Consider the following 27,438-nt stretch of genomic DNA (forward strand, 5'->3'; position numbering starts at 1 on the left):
ATATTACTCAGCCATCAGAAAGGATGAATACCCAACTTTTACATTGACATGGATGGGACTGGAGGAGATTATGCTAAGTGAAATAAGTCAAGCAGAGAAAGTCAATTATCATATGGTTTCACTTATTTGTGGAACATAAGGAATAACATGGAGGACATTAGGAGAAGGAAAGGAAAAATGGGCGGGAGGAATTGGAGGGAGAGATGAACCATGAGAGACTATGGACCTGAGAAACAAACAGGGTTTTAGAGGGGAGAGGGGAGGGTGGATTGGTTGCCCGGTGATGGGTATTAAGGAGGGCACGTACTGCATGGAGCACTGGGTGTTATATGAAAACAATGGATCGTGGATCACTACATCAAAAACTAATGATGTATTGTATGGTGACTAACATAACATAATAAAATTAAAAACTACAAAAAAAAAAAATCAGCCCCTCTCATTTTCCCAGTGTGCACTCATTTCCCCACTTTGGGAAAGTGCTTTCCTTGTGTGATCACCTGTGTGCTCCCCCTGCCCTCTCTCCTATCTCTATGACCAGGGGTCCCTCCCCTCTGCAGCATCCATGATCCATTTTCCCCCCAAATCATGTCTCTGCACCTCCTAACTTCCATGATGTGGCCTCTTCTCTCCCTCTAGTTGTGCTGTTAATTTTTTTTTTCAGTCCTCGGATTAATCTCTTGGATATTCATAATGATTTAATATTTATGTAGCTGTGGTCAAGTGACCAGGCAAGTCTGGGATCCTCCTACTACTCTGCTATCTTTGCTGCTATTATTATTTTGAATAAATTGTTATCTCTTAAATCAATTAAGGATAAGAAATAGAAATCTTCACTTTTCGTTCTCAAATTTTCTTCCTTTACTTAGATCTGGATTCCTGACCTATATAATTTTCCTTTCTCCTGAAGATCTTTTTTTTTTTAAACATTTCTTTCAAGGCAAGTCTGTTGGCCACAAATTTCCTGTTTTTGTTTGTCTCAAAAGTCTTTATTTCTTCATTTTTGAAGACTAATTTTATAGAGTACAGAGTTCTAGGTTGTTGGGTTTTTTCTTTCAACACTTTAAATATTTCACATCACTATGTTCTTGCTTCCATGGTTTCTGAGAAGATGTGAGATGTAATTCTTATCTTTGCTCCACTGTGGAAATGGTGTGGGTTTTTTTCTGGCTTATTTCAAGATTTTTTTCTTGATATTTGATTTTTCGTAATTTGAAAATGATGTACTTAGGTGCAGTTTTGGCATTTATCCTGTTTCACATTCTCTGAGCTTCCTGAATCTGTGATTTGATGTTTGACATTAAGTTGGGGGAAATTCTCAGTCATCATTAATTCAAATATTGTTTCTGTTCATTTCTCTTTTTCTTCTCCTTCTGGTATTCCCATTATGCATATGCTACGTTTTTGTTGTTATCCTACAGTCCTTATATATATTTCTGGGTTTTTTTTTTTCAGTCTTTTTAATATTTGCTTTTCAGTTTTGGAAGTTTCTTTTACATATCCTCAAGGTCAGAGATTTTTTTCCCTTTGCTGTGTCTAGTCTACTAATGAGTCCAACCAAAGCATTCATTTCTATTACACTGTTTATTTCATGCATTTCTTTTTTATTCTTTCTTAGAATTTCCACCTCTCTGCTTATATCACTTATCAGTTATTTCATGTTATCTGCATTTTTCCATTAGAGTCCTTAGCATATTAATCATTTTTTTTAAAGATTTTATTTATTTATTTGACAGAGAGAGAAATAGCGAGAGCAGGAACACAAGCAGGGGGAGTGGGAGAGGGAGAAGCAGGCTTCCTGCCAAGCAGGGAGCCCAATGTGGGACTTGATCCCAGGACCCTGGGATCATGACCTGAGCCGAAGGCAGACGCTTAACGACTGAGCCACCCAGGCGCCCCATATTAATCATTTTAAATTCACACTTGGGTTTTCTAACATTTCTGCCATTATCTGATTATGATCTTTTTTCTGTCTCTTCAATCTCTGTTTTTTGCCTTTTTGTATGACATAATTTTTTGTTGATAGGTGGATATAATGTAGAGGTGAAAGGAACTTAGGCAAATAGGTTTTTGGTAGTGTGGTGGTATGAGTATATGTGTGCATTTGAGGGGCTATCTTTGCTGAACCTGTGTCTCTAAACTGTCATCTTCACCAGTGTGTCTCAAGTTTTTCTTCCTCTGGGTGGGACAGGATGTCTAAAGTGGGCTGGAGTTGGGTATTTCCCTTTCCTCAGGTAGCCTATGCACTTATAAAACCCTAGCAAGTTAGGCTATAGTAAAATAGTTCCTCCTGAGAGCCAGCCTTGTTAAGAAGAACAGAAAATTTTAGTTTATTTCAAAGTGGTTACTTTTCACCTCTCATGTCCATTAGTAGGAAGATAATTTTTCTCTGATACTTACTGTGAAGTCCTAGTAGAGTTCCTGGAGGTAAAATTCACAAAAGTGTGGAGACCTCTCTGGGATGCCCTGGAGTTTTTAACTCTCAGACTTATCCACATTGAGCCTCCAACAAATTGTCAATTACAATTTAGGTTTTTCTACCCTGATAGTGGTTCCTACAGATGTTTCTGGGGAGGGGGGGGAGGATTCTGCTCTAGAGAGTTACCATTCTCTGTATCCACCTGTTTTTCTCTCCAGTTTTAGGGACAGCAGTTTGTCCTGTGACTTCATTTCTCTGATACATCTAAGATTTGTTGATTTTTCATCTTGTGCAGCCTTTTACTTGTCGTTAGTATAGAGTGGCAACTCCTAAGGTCCTTACATGTTGGGTATGAAACCAGAAGTCCCTCCATTAAAATTTCATTCATCAAATCCTTAAGTCTAGTTAACTGGAAGATTATTTTCTGATATTTCAAGCAAAGCTGTGGGAATGGAAAAGAAAGCGCTGCCATAAAGATGTAGGAACAACCTCATGGGGCTCTGGGAAATATCAGTGAGCTGTGGGAACAGAGGAAGAAGAGGGGGTGGAGAAAAAGAAGGGCAGAAGTTATGAGGGACAGTTTGGGAATTGAAGACCCATGGATGTGGTTGAGGATAAAAAAGTGACTGGAATGAATTTAAGGAGTATAAGGAAACATATTGTACTGGATCTTAGGGGTCTATTATTTTTTCTTGCTGAGATGGATGGTTGAAAAAAAAATGTGGTGTGGGATCTGGATAGACAGAATGCTAATGTGTTTGTATGTGTGTGTATATGAGTGTGTGCGTATGGTGGAGCTGAGGTGTCAGACAGAAGCATCTGACATGCAACAGGACCAGAAATAGAGAAATGTTTGCATATCTAGTATTTAATATAGTTTCTGGAACTGAATGGCTGCTCAATAAATATTTGCCAAATTGATGCATGAATAATTCTGCAGAGCTTAATCAACACTTTTTGAAAAGTATGTATAATTAAAAGTTAAAAATTAATTTGACCAAAAAAAAAAAAAAAAGGTTTGTCTTCTATCTCTGTAAGATTCTTCAGTGAAAATGTAAAAATAAGCAGCCCAGGATGCCTGGGTGGAAATCAGAATCTCAACCTCTAGACCATATAGGAATGCATTGTATCAACAGTCTTACTCAACTTCTTTGGAATGAACTCTTAATTTGGCTTATTTCTTCAATCTTTTGTCAAATCCCTTTCTTCCACTCCCATCCTCCTACTCCTTTTTCTTCTCTTTCCTCTTCTCCTTTCTCCTCTCCTCACTTCTCCCCCCTCTTTAAGATTTTATTCATATTTATTTATTTATTTATGTATTTGAGAGAGAGAGAGAGACAGAAGTAGTGAGAGAGAGAAGAAGCCAGGAGGAGAGCGAGAAGCATGCTCCCCGCTGAGCAGGGAGCCCTATGCGGGCCTCGATCCCAGGGTCCTGGCATCATGACCTGAGGCAGAGGCAGACACTTAACTGACTGAGCCACTCAGCTGCCCCCTGTTTTTCTTCTTCATCCCTTCTCTTCCCTTTCTTCATCTGTTCTTCATGGACCTTGAGGGTAGATAAATGTGATGGTTTGGTCGGGTGGAGAGGGAGACTGGCAACAGGGAGACAATGAATTTCTATAATAGAACAGTGTAAGGGAATAATTTGTCTGGTGATGCCTGGTGGTAGCGGAGGTTGGATGATATGTTTGAAAGCTGCCTTTACATAAAACATGCATGTATTACTTCTATTGAATGTTTGGGGTGGGGGTGAGATAATTGATGAAGATTATTCCACCCACTCCTAACAACTTTGGAGCTGTCACCATAGGAAAATCACTTACAATTATCCAGACTAGATATTATAACAGCTGGAACAAAAATGGCAGAAGCAGATAGGGAGGAGTAGATAGGTTGTAGAAAATGGACTAATGAGAACAGCAGACCACTCAGCACAGAACTCTGTCCAAACCCCTGCACCAAGAGACTTGCCATGCCCCTAGGATGGTCCCCAACTCTCTGTTGATCCCAATGCTCCATTAAAATGCCTGACTGAGAAAGTTCAACACAGCAAAGATAATTTACTGTTTGTTCTAGCCTGATGGTAGGTCCCTGACCTACTTTTCTCAGATCATTTACTATAAAGGCTTACAATGGTGAATATGTATCTCCTACAACTCAGAAGTCTTTTTCAAGGACTTGAGAGCCATCCCATAGAAATGTAATCATCAAGAAGGTTAGGGCTTTTGTTTTCAAGTCTCTGTGGGAAAATAGATTCCTAACTTTGATAACTGCCAGATAACAGCTTAATTACATTTATACTGACGAACCTTTTAAAATTTTCCACTTCTCTGACTCAAATGAGGCCTAGTTCTTCCCCTACCTCATTGTCCCTTTAAAAGGCCCAATTAGGGCTCCTGAGTGGTTCAGTCAGTTAAGCATCCAACTCTTGATTTCAGCTCAGGTCCTGATCTTGGGATCATGAGATGGAGTCTGGTATGGGGCTCAGCACGGAGTCTGCTTGTCCCTCTCCCTCTGCTTCTCCCCCTACGTGCGTGTGCACACACACACACACACACACATTCTTTCTCTCTCTCTAAGATAAATAAATAAATAAATAAAATCTTTACAAAAAATAAAAGGCCTAATTACCTCTGCACATATTGGAATGGAGCTCAGCTTTCTCCATTACTGTCAGTAGTTATTGAATAAAGTCTGCTTTCACTGCTTTAACTCAGAATTTGTTTATCACTATCTGGTATGGAAGGCAATGAATCCAAAGTGACTTCCTGGATTGGGGCTCATAATCTTTCACCACACAAGAAAAACTAGAACAAGGGCTTGTTGGGGGGGGGGGGAGTTGGTGGGGAGGAGAGAATAGTAGGAAGAGATAGGGCTAAGGAAGATGTGATCAGAATAAAATAAATTTTTCTTGAGGCATGGCATTTGTGATAAGGGATCATATAGAACAGCAGTTGGGGAAATCTGGAATCAGATAGCACCCTGGTTCTATCCAGTTTCCCTTTCCTTCCTACTTTTCTTCCTCCCTTCCGTCATTCTTTCCTTCCTTTCCTTTCTTATTAAGTAGCATATACACGTGATATATCTATCTATCTATAGATGATAGATAAATGATAGATAGATGATAGATATAGTACAAAGGGGTTTAAGATGAAAAGCATCAGTCCTCTCACTTCCTATCCCCTGCCTCCTCTCCAGAAGCAACCCCTTTGAACTCTTTTGGCCATTTTATCTGGAGGTCTCTATATCTAAATATAGTATATAAATACATGTCAATAGCTCTTCAGTTATCAATTCTAGACTTTGACTTCTTACTATGGTCTATGAGAATTTATTCCCTTACTTCCAGTTTTAAACAAGCGGGGAGATGAGTATGTGTCCTAAAATTCCCAATGAATCCCTGGTTCCAGCAACAATAACCTTCATTGTGTGCTTACTATGTGGAAGACATAGCTGTAATCGCTTTGGATGTATTAAATCATTTCATTACAAGCCCGGTTACAGGGACTAGTAATAAAAAATAGGAAGACAAAAACAATGCTTGGCCTTCCTCACCAAAAAATGTTAAGGGTGAAACAGCAGTTTAAAACAACAACAACAACAACAACAACAACAACACACACACAGAGGGGTTAGCATTGAAGCACTGAAATTGAAAACGTCCCCTTTAATTCTGTGTGCTGGACAGGTCAGGCCAGGGGAGCCCACAAGAGAAGCATCTACAAACTGATAGCTCCTTACCGGGCTCAAGGAAGAGGGAGAGCCGGGGCCACGTGACGGCGGCGGGCGGCACTCTGTCTTTCTCGGCGCAGTCTCTATGGTATTCTTCCTCGTCCACCCGCCCCTCGGGTAGCAGCAGTCACGTGACGGGCTCCGGGTTTACGGCAGGTGCCCACGTGATCCTGGCCTGCAGTCTGTGCCTGCGGTGAGGTACCTGGGCTCCTGAAGGGCGGGCGGTTTTATCGTAACTGCTGCTAACGGCGGACGCTCTCGTGCGACCAGGCTCGGTAACAATAAGCCGGCGGAAGCTTTTGCTACTTAGTGCCTACCGCACGGGTCTGCTCTTTCTGCCACCTCCGCCGTCCCCACCTCTTTGCGGGTGAAGTCACCTTTGCGTTTCGAGACTTTGGGGCCTGAGGCCCAAACTCGACACGAACCCCCGCCACCCCCCTTCCCACTCATTCTCAGTCTCTTCCTTTGCACCACCACATCATTTAGCCTTTGAGCTGACCAACTCGGCTGTGCCTTGAAGCCAAGTTTGAGGTGGTTAAGGTAACCGTGGGGAAAACAGCCCCCCAGTGGACAAAGGCGGAGGCAAGAATAGAGCAGGCCTAGCGGCCACAGGCAATAAAAATAAGCGACTGAGGGTGTGAACAAGGAAAAAGAAAAAAAAAAAAAAAAGGAAAAGAGTACTGCGGTTTAGAAAGGACTGGAAAGGACTTGTTGCACGATGGAAGAATCTGACTCTGAGAGAAAGATGGAGAAAGAGAATCTGGGGCCAAGAATGGATCCTCCCATAGGGGAACCGGAAGGATCGCTTGGGTGGGTGAAGTTTATTATGTCAAACCTGGAAGGTGGTGGTGGGGTTCTGAGAAAATACTGTGAATTAGAACACCCCACCTATGATAAATAGCTTTAATTTGCCAGTAAGGTTGATTGGTATCAAGCTTTTGCTGACAGGATAAACTGGCAAGAGGACTGGTTGGTTGTTAACTGGGTAGAAACAGCCCTTGGGATGGGCCTGATACCAGTCCTGAGGTTTGGTGAGGGGGTGTTCTAATTGAGAAGGTAGTTCTGAGTTGCTTTGAATTATCAGTAAAAGAGATTTAACATCGTGTTGAGGATAGGAAGACTAGGGAGAAGGTTGGTATTTCTGGGGCAGAGATCAGTGGCTTAAAAAGTGCTTTCAGTGCCTTTTTGTACCTGAATTTGAGATTTGTATTGTATATACTTTGAACCTGTAATGAGAGAATCTGACTTGGAAGGGCAACTGGCTAAACATACTTCCAGATTTTGAAATAGCCTAACTAAAAAATAATAGAGGACGTTTAAATGAGACAGTATTGTTTGATTTATTAAAGCACTTGTATGTGTTGCTTTGGTGCATTTTTTAAGATGATAAAAAATTGCATCTTGAATTTTATTGCTCATTTATATTACTAAGTCAGTCTTCTTAGGACCCATCTCCTGAGTACTGTAATTAGGGAGCTTGAACCCAGTTTTACAATTTAAGAAAACAAAGGCCTCTTTCACTGAGTTCCTACACACAGCTGTACTCAGCTGTTGTGCTAAACATGTTCTTTTGCACCTCCACATTTATTTGTATTTTTTAAATTCCAATTTCTAAGGCAATGGATCCTGGAAACTGTCTTTTGGTTTATATCTGCAGGTGGGTGCTACCAAATACAGCCATGAAGAAAAAGGTAAGATATATTAGGTACATCAAATACATGAAAGTAAAGGTAAGAAATTATGATTCAGGAATTATATTTGTGGTGTATATATACCATCTTCCTGGACCATTGCAGGAATCTTCTGTGTGCTCTTTGACTCGTCCTCCTCTTTGCTATCAGGTTTGATTTTTCTAATATTTAAATCTAATTGGGTCATTCTTATACTTAAGACCTTTTCATAACTTCCCAAAACCCATAGAATAAAATCCAAATGATTTCATCATATAGAATGCCCTTTAAAAATCTATTCCTGACTAAACTGATCTGCCATACCTGTACCACCCTATTATAGCCATACAGAATCTGTTTTTCTCCAAATTTACAAATTAATTTGCATTTTGTGCAAGCCATACACAAACACTACACAGGCCTCTTCCTGCACATTTATGTGGAACCCAACTTAAATGTTACCTATATAAGGTCTTTATATGAGTTTTCCAGGTGGAATTGAGCATTCTTTCCCTTGTGCTCTTATGGTACTGTGCCCCACCTTGGTGTTTAGGCTGAATCAATAAGGGCACAATTCTGGAGTAAATTTCTGAACCTTTGGGGCTTTTAGTTTCTTCATTTGTAAAATGGTGATAATATATTACTTATCTCATAGGGTCGTTATGAAGTTTAAATGAGTAAATGCATGTGGAGCACTTAGGTTAGTACCTAACACAGTTATCCTTGGTTAGTCTTTCATAAGCAGTTGAAGATTTCTTAAAAAACACAAGAAATAAACCATATTTACCCTTAACTTCATCTAACAATTCAGTTATATAACTCAATTTCCTAAAGGAATGTTCTTGATGAGCCTGTCTAAAGTTGCTATCAACAAGGATGGCTAAAAATACCAGAAATTTCTACATGATTAAGAATAAAACAAAAAAAAGTTTAGAACTCTTTAGACTGACTTGTCAGTAACATTTTCTTAGTGAGATAAAGTTACGTAGCTAAATAGCTAGATTAAATTGAGCCTGAGTGCTATATACTTTCATTAATATTCACTGTATTTGGGCGCCTGGGTGGCTCAGTTGGTTAAGCGACTGCCTTCGGCTCAGGTCATGATCCTGGAGTCCCGGGATCGAGTCCCACATCGGGCTCCCTGCTCGGCAGGGAGTCTGCTTCTCCCTCTGACCCTCCTCCCTCTCATGCTCTCTGTCTCTCATTCTCTCTGTCTCAAATAAATAAATAAAATCTTTAAAAATAAAATAAAAAATATTTACTGTATTTGTAATTAGAAATTTTTAAAAAATTTCTTGGGATTGAAGATACAACCTGTAACCCCTTCATTTGAAAAGCAAGGTAATTGGAACTATAGTCCATAAATGTTAAAGTTTGAAAAAACTCTGAAAAGTCACCTTACCCAATTCCCTCCTAGTGCAAGAATCAACAGTATCTTTGATAGGTGTTTTTCTGTCTTTGTTAGGTGCTGACATTGACATGAAGGTCAATGTCATGACTTTGAAGGTGCTGACATTGACATGAAGATGACCTTCATGAGGTCACCTTTTCCATTGGACAGTTCTCATCATTAGAAACTCACTTGTCTCATATCTTTGTTTAGATAGCTTGTTCATTCTTTTGATGAACATATTTTAAGCATCTGTTATATGTTAGGCACTGGAGATACAAAGGGGATTCTCCCTGCCATTTAAGAACTCACAGTCTTGGGGTGCCTGGGTGGCTCAGTTGGTTAAGCGACTGCCTTCGGCTCAGGTCATGATCCTGGAGTCCCTGGATCGAGTCCCGCATCGGGCTCCCTGCTCTGCAGGGAGTCTGCTTCTCCCTCTGACCCTCCCCCCTCTCATGTGCTCTCTCTCATTCTCTCTCTCTCAAATAAATAAATAAAATCTTTAAAAAACAAAAAAACAAAACAAAAAACTCACAGTCTTGTGAGAAGCAGACAAAAAAAACAAGAACAAACAAAAAAATAGATAACTGCAGTGCATTATGGTCTTTGCAGTGCTATAGGAGTGCCATGGGAGGAAAGAGGTGAGACACACCTAAACCAACCTAGGGCATTGGGGTCAGGGAAGCTTCTTGGGGAGATGGTTACTGAACCAAGTCTAGAGGGATGAGCAGAGCTTAGATGACAAAAGAAAAAGGAATGGAAAGTTACTGGCAGAGAGTACAGCATGAAACAAGACATATAACGGCTCCCTGGAATTCTGGGAGCAGTCAGAGGGACTGTAAGAGGTTTAGTTCAGTTCCTTATGGCTGGACTCCAAAAGTTCTAGGCCAGGAGGTAAGGGCAGAGGAATAGATAAGCCAGGTCAAGGAAGGTCTTAAATGTAGTTTAAGGACTTGAGCCTGTAGGCTATGGGACACTTAAAAAAAAAAAAAAAAGATTGAGTAATTAATGAATGAAATCATAGAGTAGGTAGAAGGAATGAGATCAAGGGCAGAGGTGGAAAGGTTGACCTTGAGCAGGGGAAAGAACTTTCAGTTATAATGAAATCCCCTGCCAGGTAGTTCAATGCATAAAGCATTAGATTATGAGAGATGAGGGTTCGATTTCCTCAAGTTGTTATTTCTCTAACATAGTTGTGAATGAATGATAGTGTATAATGGTAGCATAATAAATTCACGTGATTTTATTGCTAAGAGGATGTGTGATGCATGACAGGTAAGTACCTAGCTCCTGGAATTTTAGGTATCTCTGCATTTACCATTGGTCAGGGAACTAAGTTATAAGTATCTGCAATAGGTTGTTGGTACTGTCACTTCAGTAAAACATCAAGTACAAGAGAGAAATAGATCCTTTTTGACTTGATTTGCTCTAGATTTCTAACTTTGTTGTTTTTTCTGACTTTGTCCTTAGGTGCTGTTGATGGGTAAAAGTGGGTCTGGTAAGACCAGCATGAGATCTATTATCTTTGCAAATTATATTGCCAGAGACACACGTCGCCTTGGTGCAACAAGTAAGATGTTTTATCTTATTGTGAAATCAGGTGATATTAACTATTAATAATCTGCATAACACACTTGGTTGCAGTAACTTAGGGATGCAGAGGTTGAGAGATTTCTTTTGGAGCATGTTTTCCCTGTTTTTTCATTCCTTCTCAAAGGGGTGTGACCTAATTCTCGTTATTACTGCTTGCTGTCTTGGAGAGGTTCTTTCTAGGTTGCTTATCAAATGGGATACCCTTGTCCAACTTGTTTTTTCATCCTGCTCTTTATTAAATAAACATAGGGACCCTTTTGTTTGCTTATTTGTTTTTTTGTGGGAGGTTGTTTTTAATTTATTATATAAAGGGAAATTAATTGATAGGTATTAACAAGCATAACAATAAAATCTCGTAAGATTTTTTTTAAAGCTATAATTAGTCCTAGTCTTCATTAAAAGGTAAATTCTGAGTGGGGGTGCTGAGAGGGGAAGGTTAACCTGATGTGTACTCTGCTTCTTCTCTTCCTGGATATACGTAGATGTTCTCACTGGAGTTCCAGCTCTGACTTGAGAAATGTTTCATTGCCCTTTATAATTTGAATGTTAAATCTGGCTTCTTAATAAGGGCTAGCTGAGCTGCCTTGGCTGCCAGTTCAGTGGATCTGTGCTTCTGGGAGACCTCTTCTGTCTCTAGAGTGTAATGCCATTTTGTTTTGCAGCATCCAGGCATTTCTGGATTCTGCCATGGTCCTTGGCCTCTCAGTGATGAAGGCATTGCCCTACCTGGCTTTCAAAGATTCCTGATCTGAGTTTTTAGCATCTTGAACACTTTTAGGGACAAGTCACCCACTGGTTCGTAAGGTATCTCACTCTGGTTCTAAGAAAAAACAAACATTTTTAAAACAACTTATGTTCCAGACCCTAGGATATAAAGAAGGAAACCTCAGTTTTCTTTATAAAGTGCTTGGAGTATATATACTCTCATAATTGGGGCAGCTTTAATGGTTAGAAAACTATTTCTTAGAACCCTGAATCTGTTTCTCTTTATTTCTGTTAGCTGGTCCCCTTTTCTGTTCCTTTGAGTCTCTACAAATATTTGAGTATGATTAATGTCTCAATCTATCCTAGCCACCTTTGCTTCCCAAAACTTACCTTCCTTAAGTTAAACATGTCAAGTTCCTCCATCTATTCCTTATGTGACATCATTTTGAAACATTTTTAAGGACTTGTTTGCATGTGTCTTATGTTTTTCTTAAAGTGCTGAGACTTGAATATAGATGTGATCTGATCAGGGCAGAGTAGGACTATTATATCTCTTATTTTGGGCCTCACACTGCTGTTAGCACAGTCTAGTCCCCTACTCTTATTTTGTGGAGTGGCTTTCATTATACTGAGTCATACTAAAAAAAAAACAATTCCTTCTCACATACATTGTTGTTAAAACACATATCATCCTGCTTCTTGTACAGCTAATATTTTGAATCTAAATTCTTACTCGATTAAAATATTCAGTTTTGTTTGTTTTAGCACCTATGTTCTTGTATCCACTGTTTGTTAACTGTGAAGTCCAGGACAACTCATCATTTCTCAGGGCGTAGTTTCCTTATCTGTAGAAAAATGATTAGATCTGTTTTCATTTTAGGTGCTTATTATCTCATCTGATATGTTAGCTATTCTTCCTAGCTTTGTGCATTTTGTACATTTGATAAGCATCTCATCTAGTTTTCATCTAAGTCCACAGGGTCCTATGGCCTGTCATGCCTTGAAAGACTTCCTTCTAGAAAGGACCTGTCCAGACTTCTTTGTGTCTTGGTTTGGTAGATTTTAATTTTTTTCTATTCTCCCAAGTTAAAGATCTGGACCTAATAATCATATAGTTTCAGTAGATTAGAGGAAGCTTCCGTTTATTATACGCTTTTTTATTTACTTTAGTTTTTATATTAACTTCATTTTGATAGATGACCTAGAAGTTGAGCTTACTCAACTTACTAGCAAACATTAGAGCTGGAATGTCATCTATGCTCCTGCTCTATCCATTGTGCCACACCCACCATTTCTGGAGGATTTCTTTCTTTGTGTGTTTTAAGTTCTGTACATTTTATTGAAGCAATGGTCAATTTTCTAGTCAATTAATATTTTTGTTTTTAGCTGATCAGCTGAGTTGATTTACTACCCTAAGTCTAGTGAATAGTCATACAACCCAAATTTTAGAACTATTCAAGCTACTTGAAATAGTTTTGAAGTGATCTAGCAGCATCATTAAAAATTATGAACAGAATGTTGCAAATTATATGTACAGTATACATTTAAGCAGTCCCATTTATTCAGTAAGTGCTTTTCTGAACCGTCCTGTGTGCCAGGCACTGTGAATGGGACAGGGCTTTTGTCTCAAACGGGACCTTTATTGATATACTTTGTTAGCAATTACTGTATTTCCTTAAAGGTAGTAGAAGTATGCTTTAAAATATTATGTTGGGGGCGCCTGGGTGGCTCAGTTGGTTAAGCGACTGCCTTCGGCTCAGGTCATGATCCTGGAGTCCCTGGATCGAGTCCTGCATCGGGCTCCCTGCTCGGCAGGGAGTCTGCTTCTCCCTCTGACCCTCCCGACCCTACCCCCTCTCATGTGCTCTCTCTCTCCCTGTCTCTCCCTCTCAAATAAATAAATAAAAATCTTTAAAATAAAATAAAAAAATATATATATTATGTTGGATTTAATGCTTTAATGTATCATTACCTAATTTGTCATTGCTAAAGAAAGGTCTGGGTTCTATTGCTAAACTTATAGACTACTTGAAAATACATATAGTGCCTTGATTTTTACTTACTGTTCCTTTGTATGAAGTTGCTGATTTTCTTTAACAGTAGCAAAAGAGTACTTCTAAAATATTATATCACCTTTAATGTTTTAGTGTTTTTCTAGTGTATCATTGCTGAAAAAAATCCAATTTTATTTTGTTAAACTTAGAGCCTACTGTGTTTTAAAATTCGTGGTAAGGTTACAGAATGGTGATATAATTAATTTATTTGTGGGCTGTTAAAATGTGTTTGTTGGAATAGTAAACTTGTCAATAAAAATAAGATTATAAAGTATTTTAGTCAAAAACACTGTTGACAGCTCCAAGATTTCCTACCTTTTCAAAATTCTCTGTTCCCTTGGCTTTTATTTAATGCTTTATTACCCTGGTTTTTTTCCCTTATCTTTAACCATCCCTACTGCTTTAAAAAATATTTTCTTCTTTCTGCCCCATAAATGTATGTGATTTCCTAAAGCTCTGTTCTGGTTCTTTTCAGTTGCTCTTATGACAGCAGGATAGGAAGACCAGGAGAGCCAGAGGGCCATATAGGAGACATAAGACTAAAATGGAAGGCAGAGTGTGGGGGTTCGATCATGAAGTGCCTTATAAACCAAGTCAGGTAGTTTGAACTGAGGGTAGAGGGCAGCCTGTAGAGAGTTTTATACAAAAAAGTAACATCAGATTTTATTATTTTTAATTTTCAATTTTAATTACAAAAGTAATACTTGTGAAAAATTCAGATATTGCAGAAGTATAGAAAGTCTACTCCTTCCCTCATTCTCACGCCTGCTTCCTGGGGACAACCACCATTAGTAGTTTGAGATTGTCCTTTAGACCTTTTTTTTTTCTGGGTATATACAATCATGTATACACAGAGACTTTTTTTTTCTTTTAAAAGAATAATGGAGTAAAATCTGCATTTTGAAGAGACCATTATATCTAATATGGAGGATAGATTGGAGGGAGGCAAGGGTAGAAACAGGTTGACAGATTAGGAAACTTTTTTAGTAGACCAGGTAAGAGATAACCCTTAACTTGGGTTAGGGTAGTGGTAGTGGATATAATGAGAAGCAAATGCATTTGTGATATATTTAAGAGATAGAGTCAATAGGACTTGTTGATAGGTTTCGTTGGAATAGTGGAGGAAAGAGTGGACTCAAGGATGAAATTAAGGTTTTGGCTTAAGCAACTGGTTAAATTCACTGAGATGGAGAAGACTGAAAAGAACGGATTTTGTAGGAAAAAATGGGGAGATGAGTTATATTTGGATATACTGAGTTTGGGATACTTATGCATTATTCAAGTGAAGATGTCCAGTATATGTTTCAGAAAGGGAGAGAGACATCTGTGTTAAAGATACACACTTACAAGTTATCAGTATCCAAATGGTAAATAAAATAATTTGAATAGATTAGCTTGCCTGGGGGAAAGTAGGTAGCCAAAGGTGAAATCTTGAAGAGCTCCAACATTTAAGGGACAGAAAGAAGAATAGGAAGATATAGCAGAGAAGTTATAGGTATGATATCAGAGGCCAAGAGAAGAGAATTTTTTGAGAAGAGAGTAGTCAACAGTGTCATGCTACAGGAAGTATGACAAGGACTAAAAAGTCCACTGGATTTAGTAATGGGGCCATTGGTCACTGGATGAAAACAATTTCTATGATATGGGAGTAGAAACCAGATTTCTATCCCATGTGCTTCATATCTAAACAGTCACTGAATCCTGTCACTTCTTTTATTATTGTCTTTCCCTTTCTCAGTAGCACTTCTTTCCATTTTTTTTTAGTACTAGACCGTTTACATAGTCTTCAAATTAATAGCAGTTTGAGCACCTACTCTCTCGTAGACTCTGTTGGAAATACAAAGACATGTAAGATATGATTCCTTTTCCAAGGAGGGGGAAGTAAGGGGGAGAAGGGAAGTAGTTTGAGCACCTACTACGTGCCAGGCACTTTATGTATGATAACTCCTTTAATCCTCACAACAATCCTGTGAGGTAATAGCATGCCTCCTACCTTTTGTATTAGAAAAGGAAACTAATACTCAGAGGTTAAGTGACTTGCGCAGGGTCATACAGAGAGATATAGTTGGTATTTGAACTAAGAATTGTTTGACTCCAATGCCCATGTTTTTTTTTAATGCCCATGTTTTAATGCTTTGCTGCTTATGATCTAGGTTATAAGAAGATAAAATTGCACAAAAGTTAGATAGCAGTCAATATAAGCAATAGATTCAAGATAGTCATAGAAGAAACACCACTGTGTGATTGATTGTCACATAAATTGTAAAAAATATAATTGCTAGACTTTAAGAAATTTTCAGGATAAGAACTTTCATTATTCCTCCTTGTGATTTTTGGTGCCTGGCAGAGAGTAGATGCTTAATAAATGTTTGAATGAATTCAGAGGGAGTGATGATAGTAAGTGGGGGTGGCCAGGTAGGGCTTTTAGAGAAGGTGAATTTAAGCTGGGTCATAATAGATGAATATAACTGAAAGAAATGTGGGGAGGACTTTCTAGGCAGATGAACAGAGTAGGCAAAGTATAGAGTGGGGAGGGAAGTGTAAGGCAGAGGTCGCAAACAGGCAGTCTGTAAGCTGGATAAGGCCTATAGATATGTTTTGCTTGGCCTGTACAGTGTTTTAGAAAAATTGGAATTAGTTATTAATATGTAAAAGTTTCCATAAAAATCTGGTTTCCCACTAATACTGAAAAATGTAAAGATATGATCATCTTGATCCCACATTCCTGCCTGACAAATGAGCTGGAGCTGAGTAATTGCCACCCACTCTATCATCCTCTTGGGTGCATGTTTACTCTCAATACATGATCATCTTTGCTTTTGTACATTTACTGGCCTGGCCCATTTTAGCAAGTTTGCGACCCCTGATGTAAGGTATGTTGGGGTTTGGGGAGGTAGTGGGGTTGGGGAGGATTATGAATAAACCAAATTGGACTGGAACAAAAGTCTTTATTAGTATGACTCACTGGGAAATACAAAGGTAGATTGGAAGCCAAATTTGAAGGACCTTGAATGCCCCCTGTAGGCATGGAGGAACTATTGAAAGTTTTTTGAATGGGGAGTGACATGTTCAAAGTAGTGTTAAGAAGATGAATCTGACAGTAGCCTGTAGGATGAAGTAAAGTGGGTAAGGCTTCCTGGTGGGAGGTAATTATGGAGCTATTGTAGTTGTGTAGGCTTGAGAAGGTAAGGGCCTTCCTTATTGTTAGTGGCAGGTTGTAAAACAAGGAGTGGAATCGAGAAATTACAAAGAAATAGCAATGAATGTGGACAGAGGAGTCAACAATGACCACCTCTCCTGAAATGGGACAGTGATAGGGTCACTAAGTGAAATAGGGAAACCAATAGAGGGAACCAGTTGGGTTATGTTTTATGCTTGTTTTGTATTTGGTGTTTGTTGTCATTTAAAAAATTTTTTTTTTTGTGGAGGGTGTTCGTGGGTCAGTGAAGAGCTATTAAATGGTATATGTCTCTGTCTTACATGTTGAAATTTTAACATTAATATTATAATTGGAGATTGTTTCTGCTCTAAGCACTAAACTACTAAAAAGTAAAATTACTTACATTGAGAGCCAGTTCTGTAGCTCAGAGTAGTTTAGGTGCCCATCTTGCCACTAAACCAACCACGTTACTAAGCTGAAAATCACCTTCTTGTTGTAGCTTTGAGCATTTCACTCCACTTTGGTCCTTCTAAATTACATGGGTTAGTTCTTTGCTTATTTTTAATTTCACCTCATTCGTGCTACAGTTACTAGAGTTGTCGTATTTGTCTTCCAGTTGATGTAGAACATTCTCATGTTCGATTTCTGGGAAACCTGGTATTGAACCTGTGGGACTGTGGTGGGTGAGTACCATCTGCCTGTTTGTGAGGCCAGCGGCAGTAATCATGGCACCTAGTATAATCAGCATGGAAAATGCATTACAGTAACTATCATTTGTAATAGATACATTTGATAGAAATTGCTTCAGAATTGGCAGTTGATTAAATAAAGATTTATGACTTTTATGTAATTGTGAAAATGCCCTCTCTCTGTGATGTATTTAATCAGCACTAACACAAGCTCTGTCTAGGGATCTATAGTATGGATAGATTATCCCCCTCTTTTGCAGGTTGAAGAAATTAGGTTTTTATCTCAGGTGGCATAATACCAATGCTGAGCTCTTACCCATCATACCATACCACCTCATTCTTTATTATTTCAATCTCCAGGCAGTCTAAGCACTGTAGATCAGCCCTAAACACATATTCTCCAGCTGAGTTACCAACTGTTGGAGGAGTAGGAAACAGTTTTTCCTCTTATGGCTGAGGTACTTCCAGAATATTCCATCACAAATGCTCATTCACTGTGCTTATATGCAGGTATTGCTCCTTACCCTATGGCCATTTGCATCTCCATGCTGCAGCAACAGTGTGTAGTGCACAGTGGTTAGGAGCCTAGGCTCTGGAGTTAGATTGGGGTTTGTAGCACAGCTCTGTTACCTATGTTATTTTGGGTAGATCATTTAAATTCTCTGAGCCAGTTTCTTCATCTGTACAATAGGGATAATGATGGTACTAAATCATAGGGTTGTTTTGATGATTAAAGTTCCTCACAAAATAAGTAGACGTTATTGTTAGCTCAGTGTTTACCAGCTCGAGCATAGAACCAACCATGGAACAGGTGCTCAATGAGTTATTTGTTGAAAGAATAATGAAATAGCCAAATATTCTATAAGAAAATGACTCCCATAGTTGCTAGCAGAGGGATCACTTAATGCTCTAGAGCTCTTTCCATACAAATCCTTCCTCCTTATCATTCTTCTAATTCTGTTAACTTTCAAGAGATTAGTCCAGCTTCCTTGCTTTTAGGCCCTAAGATGTTATCATTAATTTTGCAGATAAGGCAGCTGAAGTACAGTGATACTAAGAATCCCCCAAGGTCACACAGCTAATTAATAGCAAAGTACAAGACTGAAAGCTAGGTTCATGTCTTTTTTTTTCCCATGACCAAACTCTGCTGTTTTTTTTTTATTTATTTTATTTTAATTCCAGTATAGTTAATATACAATGTTATATTAGTTTCAGGTGTGCAGTATAGTGACTCAACAATTCCATACAATACCTGGTGCTCATCATGACAAGTGCGCTCCTTAGTCCCCATCACCTATATCACCCATCCCCTCCATCTGCCTCCCCTCCCCCATCAGTTTGTTTCCAGTAGTTAAGAGTCTATTTCTTGGTTTGTCTCTCTGTATCTCTCTGTATCTCTCTCTTTTTTTCCTTTTTTCATTTGTTTTGTTTTTTAAATTCCAACAAAACTACTGTTTTTTGCTGGATGCTTGGTATTTGAGAACTGGGAAGCAGCACACAGCCTAAGGATCAAAGAACAAAGCTGCTAAAAAGCTATCTTGGAGTCATTTTCATATAATTTAGAGTATTTGACTAGTTAGTTATTCATTCAATAAATATTCACTGAGCACCTACTCTATGGAAGGCTCTTTGCTTAAAGCTGGGAAACAATGGTAGACAATAACAGACATGGTCCTTGCCTTCATGGAACTTACACTGTAGGGAAGTGAATTCCATTAATTAAAAACACACACAAACACATGTAGTATCACACTTGTGGTTAAGTGTTAAAAATAAAAACAGTGTAATTGTATTAGGGCCTGTGGTGACGGATTTCCTCAAGACAGGGAGGTCAGGAATGGTTTCTGTGAGGAAATATGGATTGGACTAAAATCTAAAGGGACAAGTAGGAGTTAATTAGATGTACAGATAGGGGACTATCATGTGAAACAGAGTAAATAGCATGTGTAAAGGCCATTGGAACTGAGGGAAGGTCAAAGTGTATTTGGAACACAAGGAGAGGGTCAAAGGATGCTGCAAGGTGTGGCTCAACTAAGAAGGTAAAGCCTTACCAGTTTACTATTTGCCTATTAATTTGAAGCCTTAAGATTATCTTTCACATTAATTAAACCAACAAAAATAAATTGTAAGTAGGTGTGACTAAACTGAGGACTTGCTTATTACCTAGATGTTTTTTTTCCTACTAGACAGGATACCTTCATGGAAAATTATTTCACTAGCCAGCGAGATAACATCTTCCGAAATGTAGAGGTTCTGATATATGTGTTTGATGTGGAAAGCCGTGAACTGGAAAAAGACATGCACTATTACCAATCATGCCTAGAGGCCATTCTGCAGAATTCTCCAGATGCCAAAATCTTTTGCTTGGTACACAAAATGGATCTGGTACAGGAGGATCAACGGGACCTGGTAAGAAGCACAAAAGGATACTGCATGATATGGTTGACATGCTTTCTAAACTTCTTTTATAGAGAAATAAGTAGTATGATTGTTTTCAGGAAGAATAAATTTCAGCTTAAGTGCTCAAAGTTCTGTCAGGTTTTTAAAAACATTCATAAACAAAGTTTCCATGGTAAGGGAACTATAATGTCCATTTGGCAAATAATTTTCAGATTTAGGTAAGGAACTTGTCAATGTGATATCATTAAGCAGCCTTTATGTATTTTTTTATTCAAGTAAAATTAACATATAGTGTTATATTTCAGATGTACAATATAATGATTCACCAATTCTATACATTTCTCACTGCTCATCAAGATAAGTGTTCTCTTAATCCCTTTTATCTATTTCATCTATTTCCCCACCCTTCCCCTGTCAACCAGGAGTTTATTATCTGTATTTAAGAGTCTGTTTTCTTGTTTGTCTCTCTTTTTTTCTCTGTTTGTTGCTTTGTTTCTTCAATTCCACAAATGAGTTAAGTCATATGGTATAGATCTTTCTCTGACTAACTTATTTCACTTAGCATTATACTCTCTAGGTTGATCCATATTCTTGAAAATGGGCAAGATTTCATTCATTTTATGGCTGTATAATACTGCATATATACACATACATGGTGTATGTGTATATATACACACACATATATATAATATATGCATATATATATATAATGTATGTATATAATATGTAACTATTTTATCCATCAATCTATGGAAGCACACTTGGGTTGCTTCCATATCTTGGCCATTGTAAATAATGCTGCAACGTAGGGACCCATGTATCATTTTGCTTTCGTATTTTCCTTTTCTTTGGGTAAATACCCAGTAGTGGAATTACTGGATCCTATGGTAATTCTTTTTTTAATTTATGAGGAACTTCCATACTGTTTTCCACAGTGCCTGCACCAATTTGCATTCTACCAACAGTGCATGAGGGTCCCTTTTTCTCCACATCCTCATCAACACTTGTTATGTCTTGTTTTTTTAGCTTACCCATTCTGAGAGGTGTAAAGTGATATTGTGTTCTGGTTTTAATTTGCACTTTCCTTATGATTGGTGATGTTGAACATCTTTTCATGTGTGTTGGCCATCTGTATGTCTTCTTTGGAAAAATGTCTATTCAGATCCTCCACCCATTCCTTAAATTGGATTATTTGTTTTTTGGAGGGCTTGAATTGTTTAAGTTCTTTATATATTTTGGATATTAACCCCTTATTAGATATATCATTTGCAAATATTTTCTCCCATTTGGTAGGTTGCCTTTTTATTTTGTTGATGGTTTCCTGTAGTATGCAAAAGCTTTTTATTTTGTGTAGTCCCAATAGTTTGATTTTGCTTTTGTTTCTCTTGACAGAACAGACATATCTAGAAAAATGTTTCTATGGCCAATGTCAAAGAAATCACTGCCTATGTTTTCTTCTCGGAATTTTATGGTTTCAGGTCTCACATTTGGGTCTTTAACCCATTTTGAGTTCATTTTTGTGTATTGTGTAAGAAAGTGGTCCAGTTTCATTCTTTGGCATGTTGTTACCCAGTTTTCTCAACGACATTTGTTGAAGAGACTTTTTCCTATTGTATATTCTTGCCTCTGTTATGGTAGATTAATTGATCATATAAGCATGGGTGTATTTGTGCTCTATTCTGTTCCATGGATCTGTGTGTCTGTTTTTTGTGCTAGTACCATACTGTTTTGGTTACTACAGCTTTGTAGTATATCTTGAAATCTGGGATTCTGATACCTCCAGTTTTGTTCTTCTTTTTCAAGATTGCTTTGGCTTTTCGAGGTTTTCTGTGGTTCCATGCAAATTTTAGGATTATTTTTTCTAGTTTTGTTAAAAATCCTGTTGGTATTTTGATAGGATTGCATTAAATCTGTAGATTGCTTTGGTAGTATGGACATTTCAACAATATTTGTTCTTCCAATCCATGAGCGTGGGATATCTTTTCCGTTTGTTAGTGTCATCTTCAGTTTTCAGAGTACAGGTCTTTCACCTCCTTGGTTAAGTTTATTCCTATGTATTTTATTCTTTTTGGTACAAATATAAGTGGGATTGTTTTCTTAATTTCTCCTTCTTGTATTCATTATTAGTGTATAGAAATGCAATATATTTCTGTATATTAATTTTGTATCCTGCAACTTCACTGAATTCACTTATCAATTCTAGTAGTTTTTTTGTGGATTCTTTGGGGTTTTAACTATATAGTATCATGTCATCAGCAGTGAAAGTTTTACTTCTGCTTTACCAATAGGGATGCCTTTTATTTATTTTTCTTGTTTGGTTGCTCTGGCTAGGACTTCCAATACTATGTTGAATAAAAGTGGTGAGAGTGTACATCTTTGTCGTGTTCCTGATCATAGAGGAAAGCTCTCAGTTTTGCACCATTGAGAATGATGTTAGCTGTGGGTATTTCATGTATGGCCTTTATTATGTTGAGGTATGTTCCCTCTAAATCTACTTTATTGAGAGTTTTTATCATGAATTGATATTGTATTTTGTCAGATGCCCTGACTGCATCTGTTGAAATGATCATATGGTTTTTACCCTTTCTCTTGCTAATGTGATGTATCATGTTGATTGATTTGCAAATATTAAACCACCCTTGCATCCCAGAAATAAATGGTACTTGATCATGGTGAATGATTTTTTTTAAGATTTTATTTGTCAGGGAGAGAGAGAGAGAGCATAAGTAGGGGGAGCAGGCAGAGGGAGAAACAGGCTCCCCGCTGAGCAAGAAGCCTGGTGCAGGACTCTATCCCAGGACCCTGGGATCATGACTCGAGCCAAAGGCAGATGCTTAACCGAGTGAGCCACCCAGGCATCCCGGTGAATGTTTTTTTTAATGTAATGTTAGATTCAGTTCGTTAATATTTTGTTGAGGATTTTTCCATCTGTGTTCGTCAGTGATTTTGCCTGTAGTTTTCTTTTCTGTAGTGTTTTTATGTGGTTTTGATATCAGGGTAATGCTGGCCTTGTAGAATGAATTTGGAAGCTTTCCTTCCTCATCTATTTTTTTGGAATAGTTTGAGAAGAATAGATATTAACTCTTCTTTAAATGTTTGGTAGAATTCACCTGTGAAGCATCTCATCCTGCACTTTTTTTTTTTTTTTTTGGTTGGGATTTTAATTGATTATGGATTCAGTTGCATTGCTAGTAATTGGTCTGTTCGTATTTTCTATTTCTTCCTGATTGAGTTTTGTGAGGTTATATATTTCTTGGAATTTATCCATTTCTTCTAGGTTGTCCAGTCTGTTGGCATATAAATTCTCATAATAGTGTCTTATAATCCTTTGTATTTCTGTGGTGCTGGTTGTTATTTCTCCTCTTTCATTGGTGATTTTATTTGAGTCCTCTTTTTTTTTTCTGGATAAGTCTGGCTAAAATTTTATTAATTTTGTTGAGCTTTTCAAAGAACTCGCTCCTGGTTTCATTGACCTGTACTGTTTCTTTTTTGTCTCTATTTCATTTATTTCTGCTCTAATCTTTATTATTTCCTTTTAATTGCCTTTGAGCATTTTTTTTTCTAGTTCCTTTATCAGTCTTTTTAGATTTTATTTATTTATTTTAGAGAGCGTACAAGCAGGGGGAGGAGAAGAGGGAGAGGGAAGAGGGGAAAGAATCTCAAGCAGACTCTGCTGAGTGCAGGGTCTGTCGTGGGGCTTGATCCCTTATCCCTGAGATCACAACCTGAGCTGAAACCAAGAATTGGATGCTCAACCAACTGAGCCACCCTGCACCTCTCTAGTTCCTGTAGGTGTAAGGTTTGGTTGTTTATCAGAGCTTTTTCCTGCTTCTTGAGATAGGCCTTTGTTGCTTTTATCTTCCCTCTTATAATAGCTTTTCCTGCATTCCAAATATTTTGGATCATTGTGTTTTCATTTTCATGTCCATGTAGTTTTTTTGATTTCCTCTTTTATTTCTTGGTTGACCCATTCATTGTTAGGTACCATGTCATTTAGTCTCCATGTATTTGGGGTCTTTCCAGATTTTTTCTTGTGATTGATTTCTAGTTTTGTACCGTTGTGGTCAGAAAACATGCATGGTATGCTTTCACTCTTTTTTAATTTATTGAGATTTGTTTTGTGGCATATCATCTATTCTGGAAAATGTTCTATGTGCACTTTAAAAGAGTGTATTCTGCTGTTTGGGGATGGAATGTTCTGAATATATGTTAGTTATATCTGGTCCAGTGTCCACTGTTTTTTGGTGATTTTATGTCTGGATTATCTATCCATTGATGTAAGTGGGGATGTTAAAGTCCCGTACTATTATTTTGTTACTCTCAATGCTTGTCTTTATGTTTATGTGTTTATATTTCTTTTGTTTCTTTTTTTTTTTTAAAGAGAGAGCAAGAGCGTGAGTGGGTTGGGGGGGGGGTGCAGAGGGAGAGGGAGAGAGAGAATCCCAAGCAGACTCTTATGTGGAGCCTGAGCACAGGGCTCGATCTCACAACCCTGAGATCATGACCTGAGCTGAAACCAAGAGTTGGACACTCACCCCACTGAGCTACGCAGGCACCCCTGTGTTTATGTTTCTCTGTGTATTTAGGTACTCCCATCTTGAGTGCATATTTATAATTGTTCTATCCTCTTGTTGGATCGTTCCCTTTATCATCATGTAGTGTGCTTCGTTGTCTCTTGTTACAGTGTTTGTTTTAAAGTCTATTTTGTCTTATATAAGCATTTCTGTTCCATCTTTGTTTTCACTTCCATTTGCATGGTAAATGTTTTTCCATCCCTTCATGTTCAACCTGCATGTGTCTTGAGGTGTGAAGTGAGTCTCTTGTAGGCAGCATATGGATGGGTCTTGCTTTTTATACATTCAGTCACCCTGTGTCTTTTGATTGGAGCATTAATCCATTTAAATTCAATGTAATTATTGATAGATACGTACTTAATGTCATTTTGTTATTTGTTTTACAGTTTTTCTACTTTTCCTGTGTTTTTTTTTTCTTCTCTTGCTCTCTTCCTTTATGGTTTGATGGCTTTCTGTAATGATATGATTGGATTCCTTTCTCCTTTTTTTCTTGGTTATCTATTACAGGTTTTTGATTTGTGGTTACCATTAAGCTCATGTATAACATCTGATGCATATAGCAGTCTGTATTATTTGAACCCATTCTAAAAGTACTAAATTTTTACTCCTCTCCAACGTTTTATATATATGATGTCATAATTTGTATCTTTTTATTTTGTGAATCCATAGACTGATTTTTATAGATATAATTGATTTTATTCCTTTTGTGTTTAACCTCCATACTGGTTTTGTAAGTGATTAGTCTACTACACTCATTATGTTTTTATTTACCTATGAAATGTTTTCCTTTCATAATTTTCTTTCTCCTGATTATGGCCTTTTCTTTCCCCTCAAAGAATTCTCTTTAACTTTTATTGTAAGGCTGGTTTAGTGGTGGTGAACTCCTTTAACTTTTGTTTGTCTAGGAAACTCTATCTCTTCTTCTATTCTAAATGATAGCCTTGCTGGATAAAGTATTCTTGGTTGTAGATTTTTTTCCTTTTAGTACTTTGAATATGTCCCGCTACTGTCTTCTGGTCTGCCAAGTTTCTGCTGAAAAAGCAGTGGATATCCTTATGGGATTTCCTTTGTGTCTAACTTTCTCATGCTGCTTTTAAAATTCTCTCTTTATCACTACTTTTTGCCATTTTAATTTTTACGTGTCTTGGTGTGGACTTCCTCAGGTTGATTTTTTTGGGTGCTCTCTGTGCCTCCTGGATCTGGATATCTGTTTCTTTCTCCAGATTAGGGAATTTTTCAGCTATTATTTCTACAAATAAATTTTCTGCCTCGTCCTCTCTTCTGGAATCCCTATAATATAAGTGTTATTACACTTGATTATGTTACTGAGTTTCCTCAACCTATTCTTATTTTTTTATTCTTCTTTTTTTTGTTTGTTTGCTGTTTAGTTTGGTTGCTTTCTATTAACTACTCTGTCTTCCAGCTATCTGATCCATTCTTCTGCCTCCTCTAATCTATTGATTCCCTCTTGTGTATTTTTAATTTCAATTATTGAGTTCTTCATTTCTTATTTGCTTTTCTTTCTCTTTGTTGAGGGTCTCACTGAGATCCTCCACTCTTTTCTGAAATCCAGTATCTTTATGACCATTACTTTGAGTTCTTTATCACACATGTTGCTTATCATCATTTCATTTAGCTGTTTTGCTGTTGTTTTGTCCTGTTTTGTTTTTTTTTTTTTTTTCATTTGGGACATATTCCTGTCTCCTCATTTTATCTAATTTTCTGTGTTTGTTTCTATGTATTAGGAACATTGGTTATGTCTCCTGATATTGAAAGTAATGGCCTAATGAAGAAAAGGTCCTGTTGTGGCTTGTAGCACAATGTCACCTGTTTAACAGAACCTGTGGATTGTGTGCACCCTACTCTTCTGTTTGAGCTGTGTTTGCCTTCAGATCAGTATGCTACAATGGCCCGCTTTGCCTGTTGTGCACACACTGGGTAGGATTTGGTCCCTATCCTGTTGGGGGTCAGTCTGAGGCTGCTGTGGACTTATCATTGGATGGTTTCAACAGTCAGACCAGATGCCTGCCCTCAGCACATTTGCAGGAGCTACAGTAGCGCCAAACTGCAGGGTGCTCTCCCTGCCTTGTTCCCTGAGAGGTTTTTGTTGGTGTGTAGGGCCAGGAGTCAGGCCAGATTCCTGCAGGGGCTGCAGATGTACTGTTTGACAGGGCACTCTCTTTGTACTACCAGTTATAAGGTTTGGCTGCTGGGGCTGTGTTTATTGTTATCTTCCCTTCTCCCCAAGACAGGAGTAACGTTGAAGGGTGCTGGCCCCTGCCAGGGCTCCTTGCAGGATGAGACATGCAGGACCTGCTTTTGAGGGACTCCTGCTGTGTGGAGCAGGTTCGATAGGATGGATCTGCAGGAGATTGTGGTGGTGAGGTACATAGTGTTAGCAAGGAAAGTGGAGAGTGTTTGTGGTGTTTTCTGCAAGTGTCCAGCTATCTCGGCTGGGGGTGCAGAGAGAAATGGTTCCCACCAGTTCTTTTGTTCTTGAAGAAGTCTCCTAAAGATCTCTTGCCCTCTTTCATGTGTTCTGAGATTAGTAAATAAATCTCTTTCATGTGTACCCTAGGCACTTTTCATACTGCTGCTTCTGTGCTGTATCTCAGTGGAGATGTTTGGTATGCTGGTTCTTTGAGGATGAAGACTTAGTTCCCTATTGCCTTCTAGCTCTCCCAGAGCTGAGCCAGCTGATTTTCAAGTACATGAAGTTAAGCTCCCTGATTATAAAAGCTCAAAAAGTTAAGCCCTGTTTGTTTTCAAAGCCGAATGTTATATGGGGACTCATTTTCCTAGTGCATCTAGTGCACCCAGGTCTGGGGTGCCTAGTGTGGGGTCTGCTCCTCTTCCTTCTTCATTCTTGTAGTATCCTTCGCATTTGTGGTTAGTCTGGCTGAGAGTTTGGTTCTCCACATCTCTGCCCCTCCTACCCTTTTCAGTGTATTCTCCTTTCTATGATTAGCTGTGGAAAGTCTGTTTTGCCAGTCTTTGGGTCATTTTCTGGGTTGGTAGCACTGATGTGGCTGTTATATATGCATGTCTGTGG

General features: G+C 38.2%; 1 protein-coding gene across 7 annotated transcripts in view; it reads left to right on the top strand.

Moving 5' to 3' along the window:
* Positions 1-6,272: 6,272 nt before the first annotated feature.
* The window catches only part of RRAGB (Ras related GTP binding B), a 42,686-nt gene continuing 21,520 nt past the window's right edge, over positions 6,273-27,438 (top strand). For 3 of the 7 annotated variants that reach the window (XM_064574123.1, XM_045878746.3, XM_064574127.1), the window contains exons 1-6: positions 6,435-6,961; positions 7,809-7,842; positions 10,682-10,781; positions 15,328-15,411; positions 17,340-17,406; positions 19,599-19,821. In XM_064574123.1, coding sequence (XP_064430193.1) covers positions 6,870-6,961; positions 7,809-7,842; positions 10,682-10,781; positions 15,328-15,411; positions 17,340-17,406; positions 19,599-19,821 — 600 coding nt within the window. In that variant the 5' untranslated portion in view covers positions 6,435-6,869. Of the gene's footprint in view, positions 6,962-7,808; positions 7,843-10,681; positions 10,782-15,327; positions 15,412-17,339; positions 17,407-19,598; positions 19,822-27,438 lie in introns of all 7 variants that reach the window. The other 4 variants (XM_064574126.1, XM_064574128.1, XM_045878754.3 and 1 more) reach the window with 4 other exon arrangements.

The sequence above is a fragment of the Mirounga angustirostris genome, unplaced genomic scaffold (genome assembly GCF_029215605.1).
Source record: "Mirounga angustirostris isolate CCGP_5_RB_7025 unplaced genomic scaffold, mMirAng1.0.hap1 SCAF_11, whole genome shotgun sequence".
NCBI lineage: Eukaryota > Metazoa > Chordata > Mammalia > Carnivora > Phocidae > Mirounga > Mirounga angustirostris.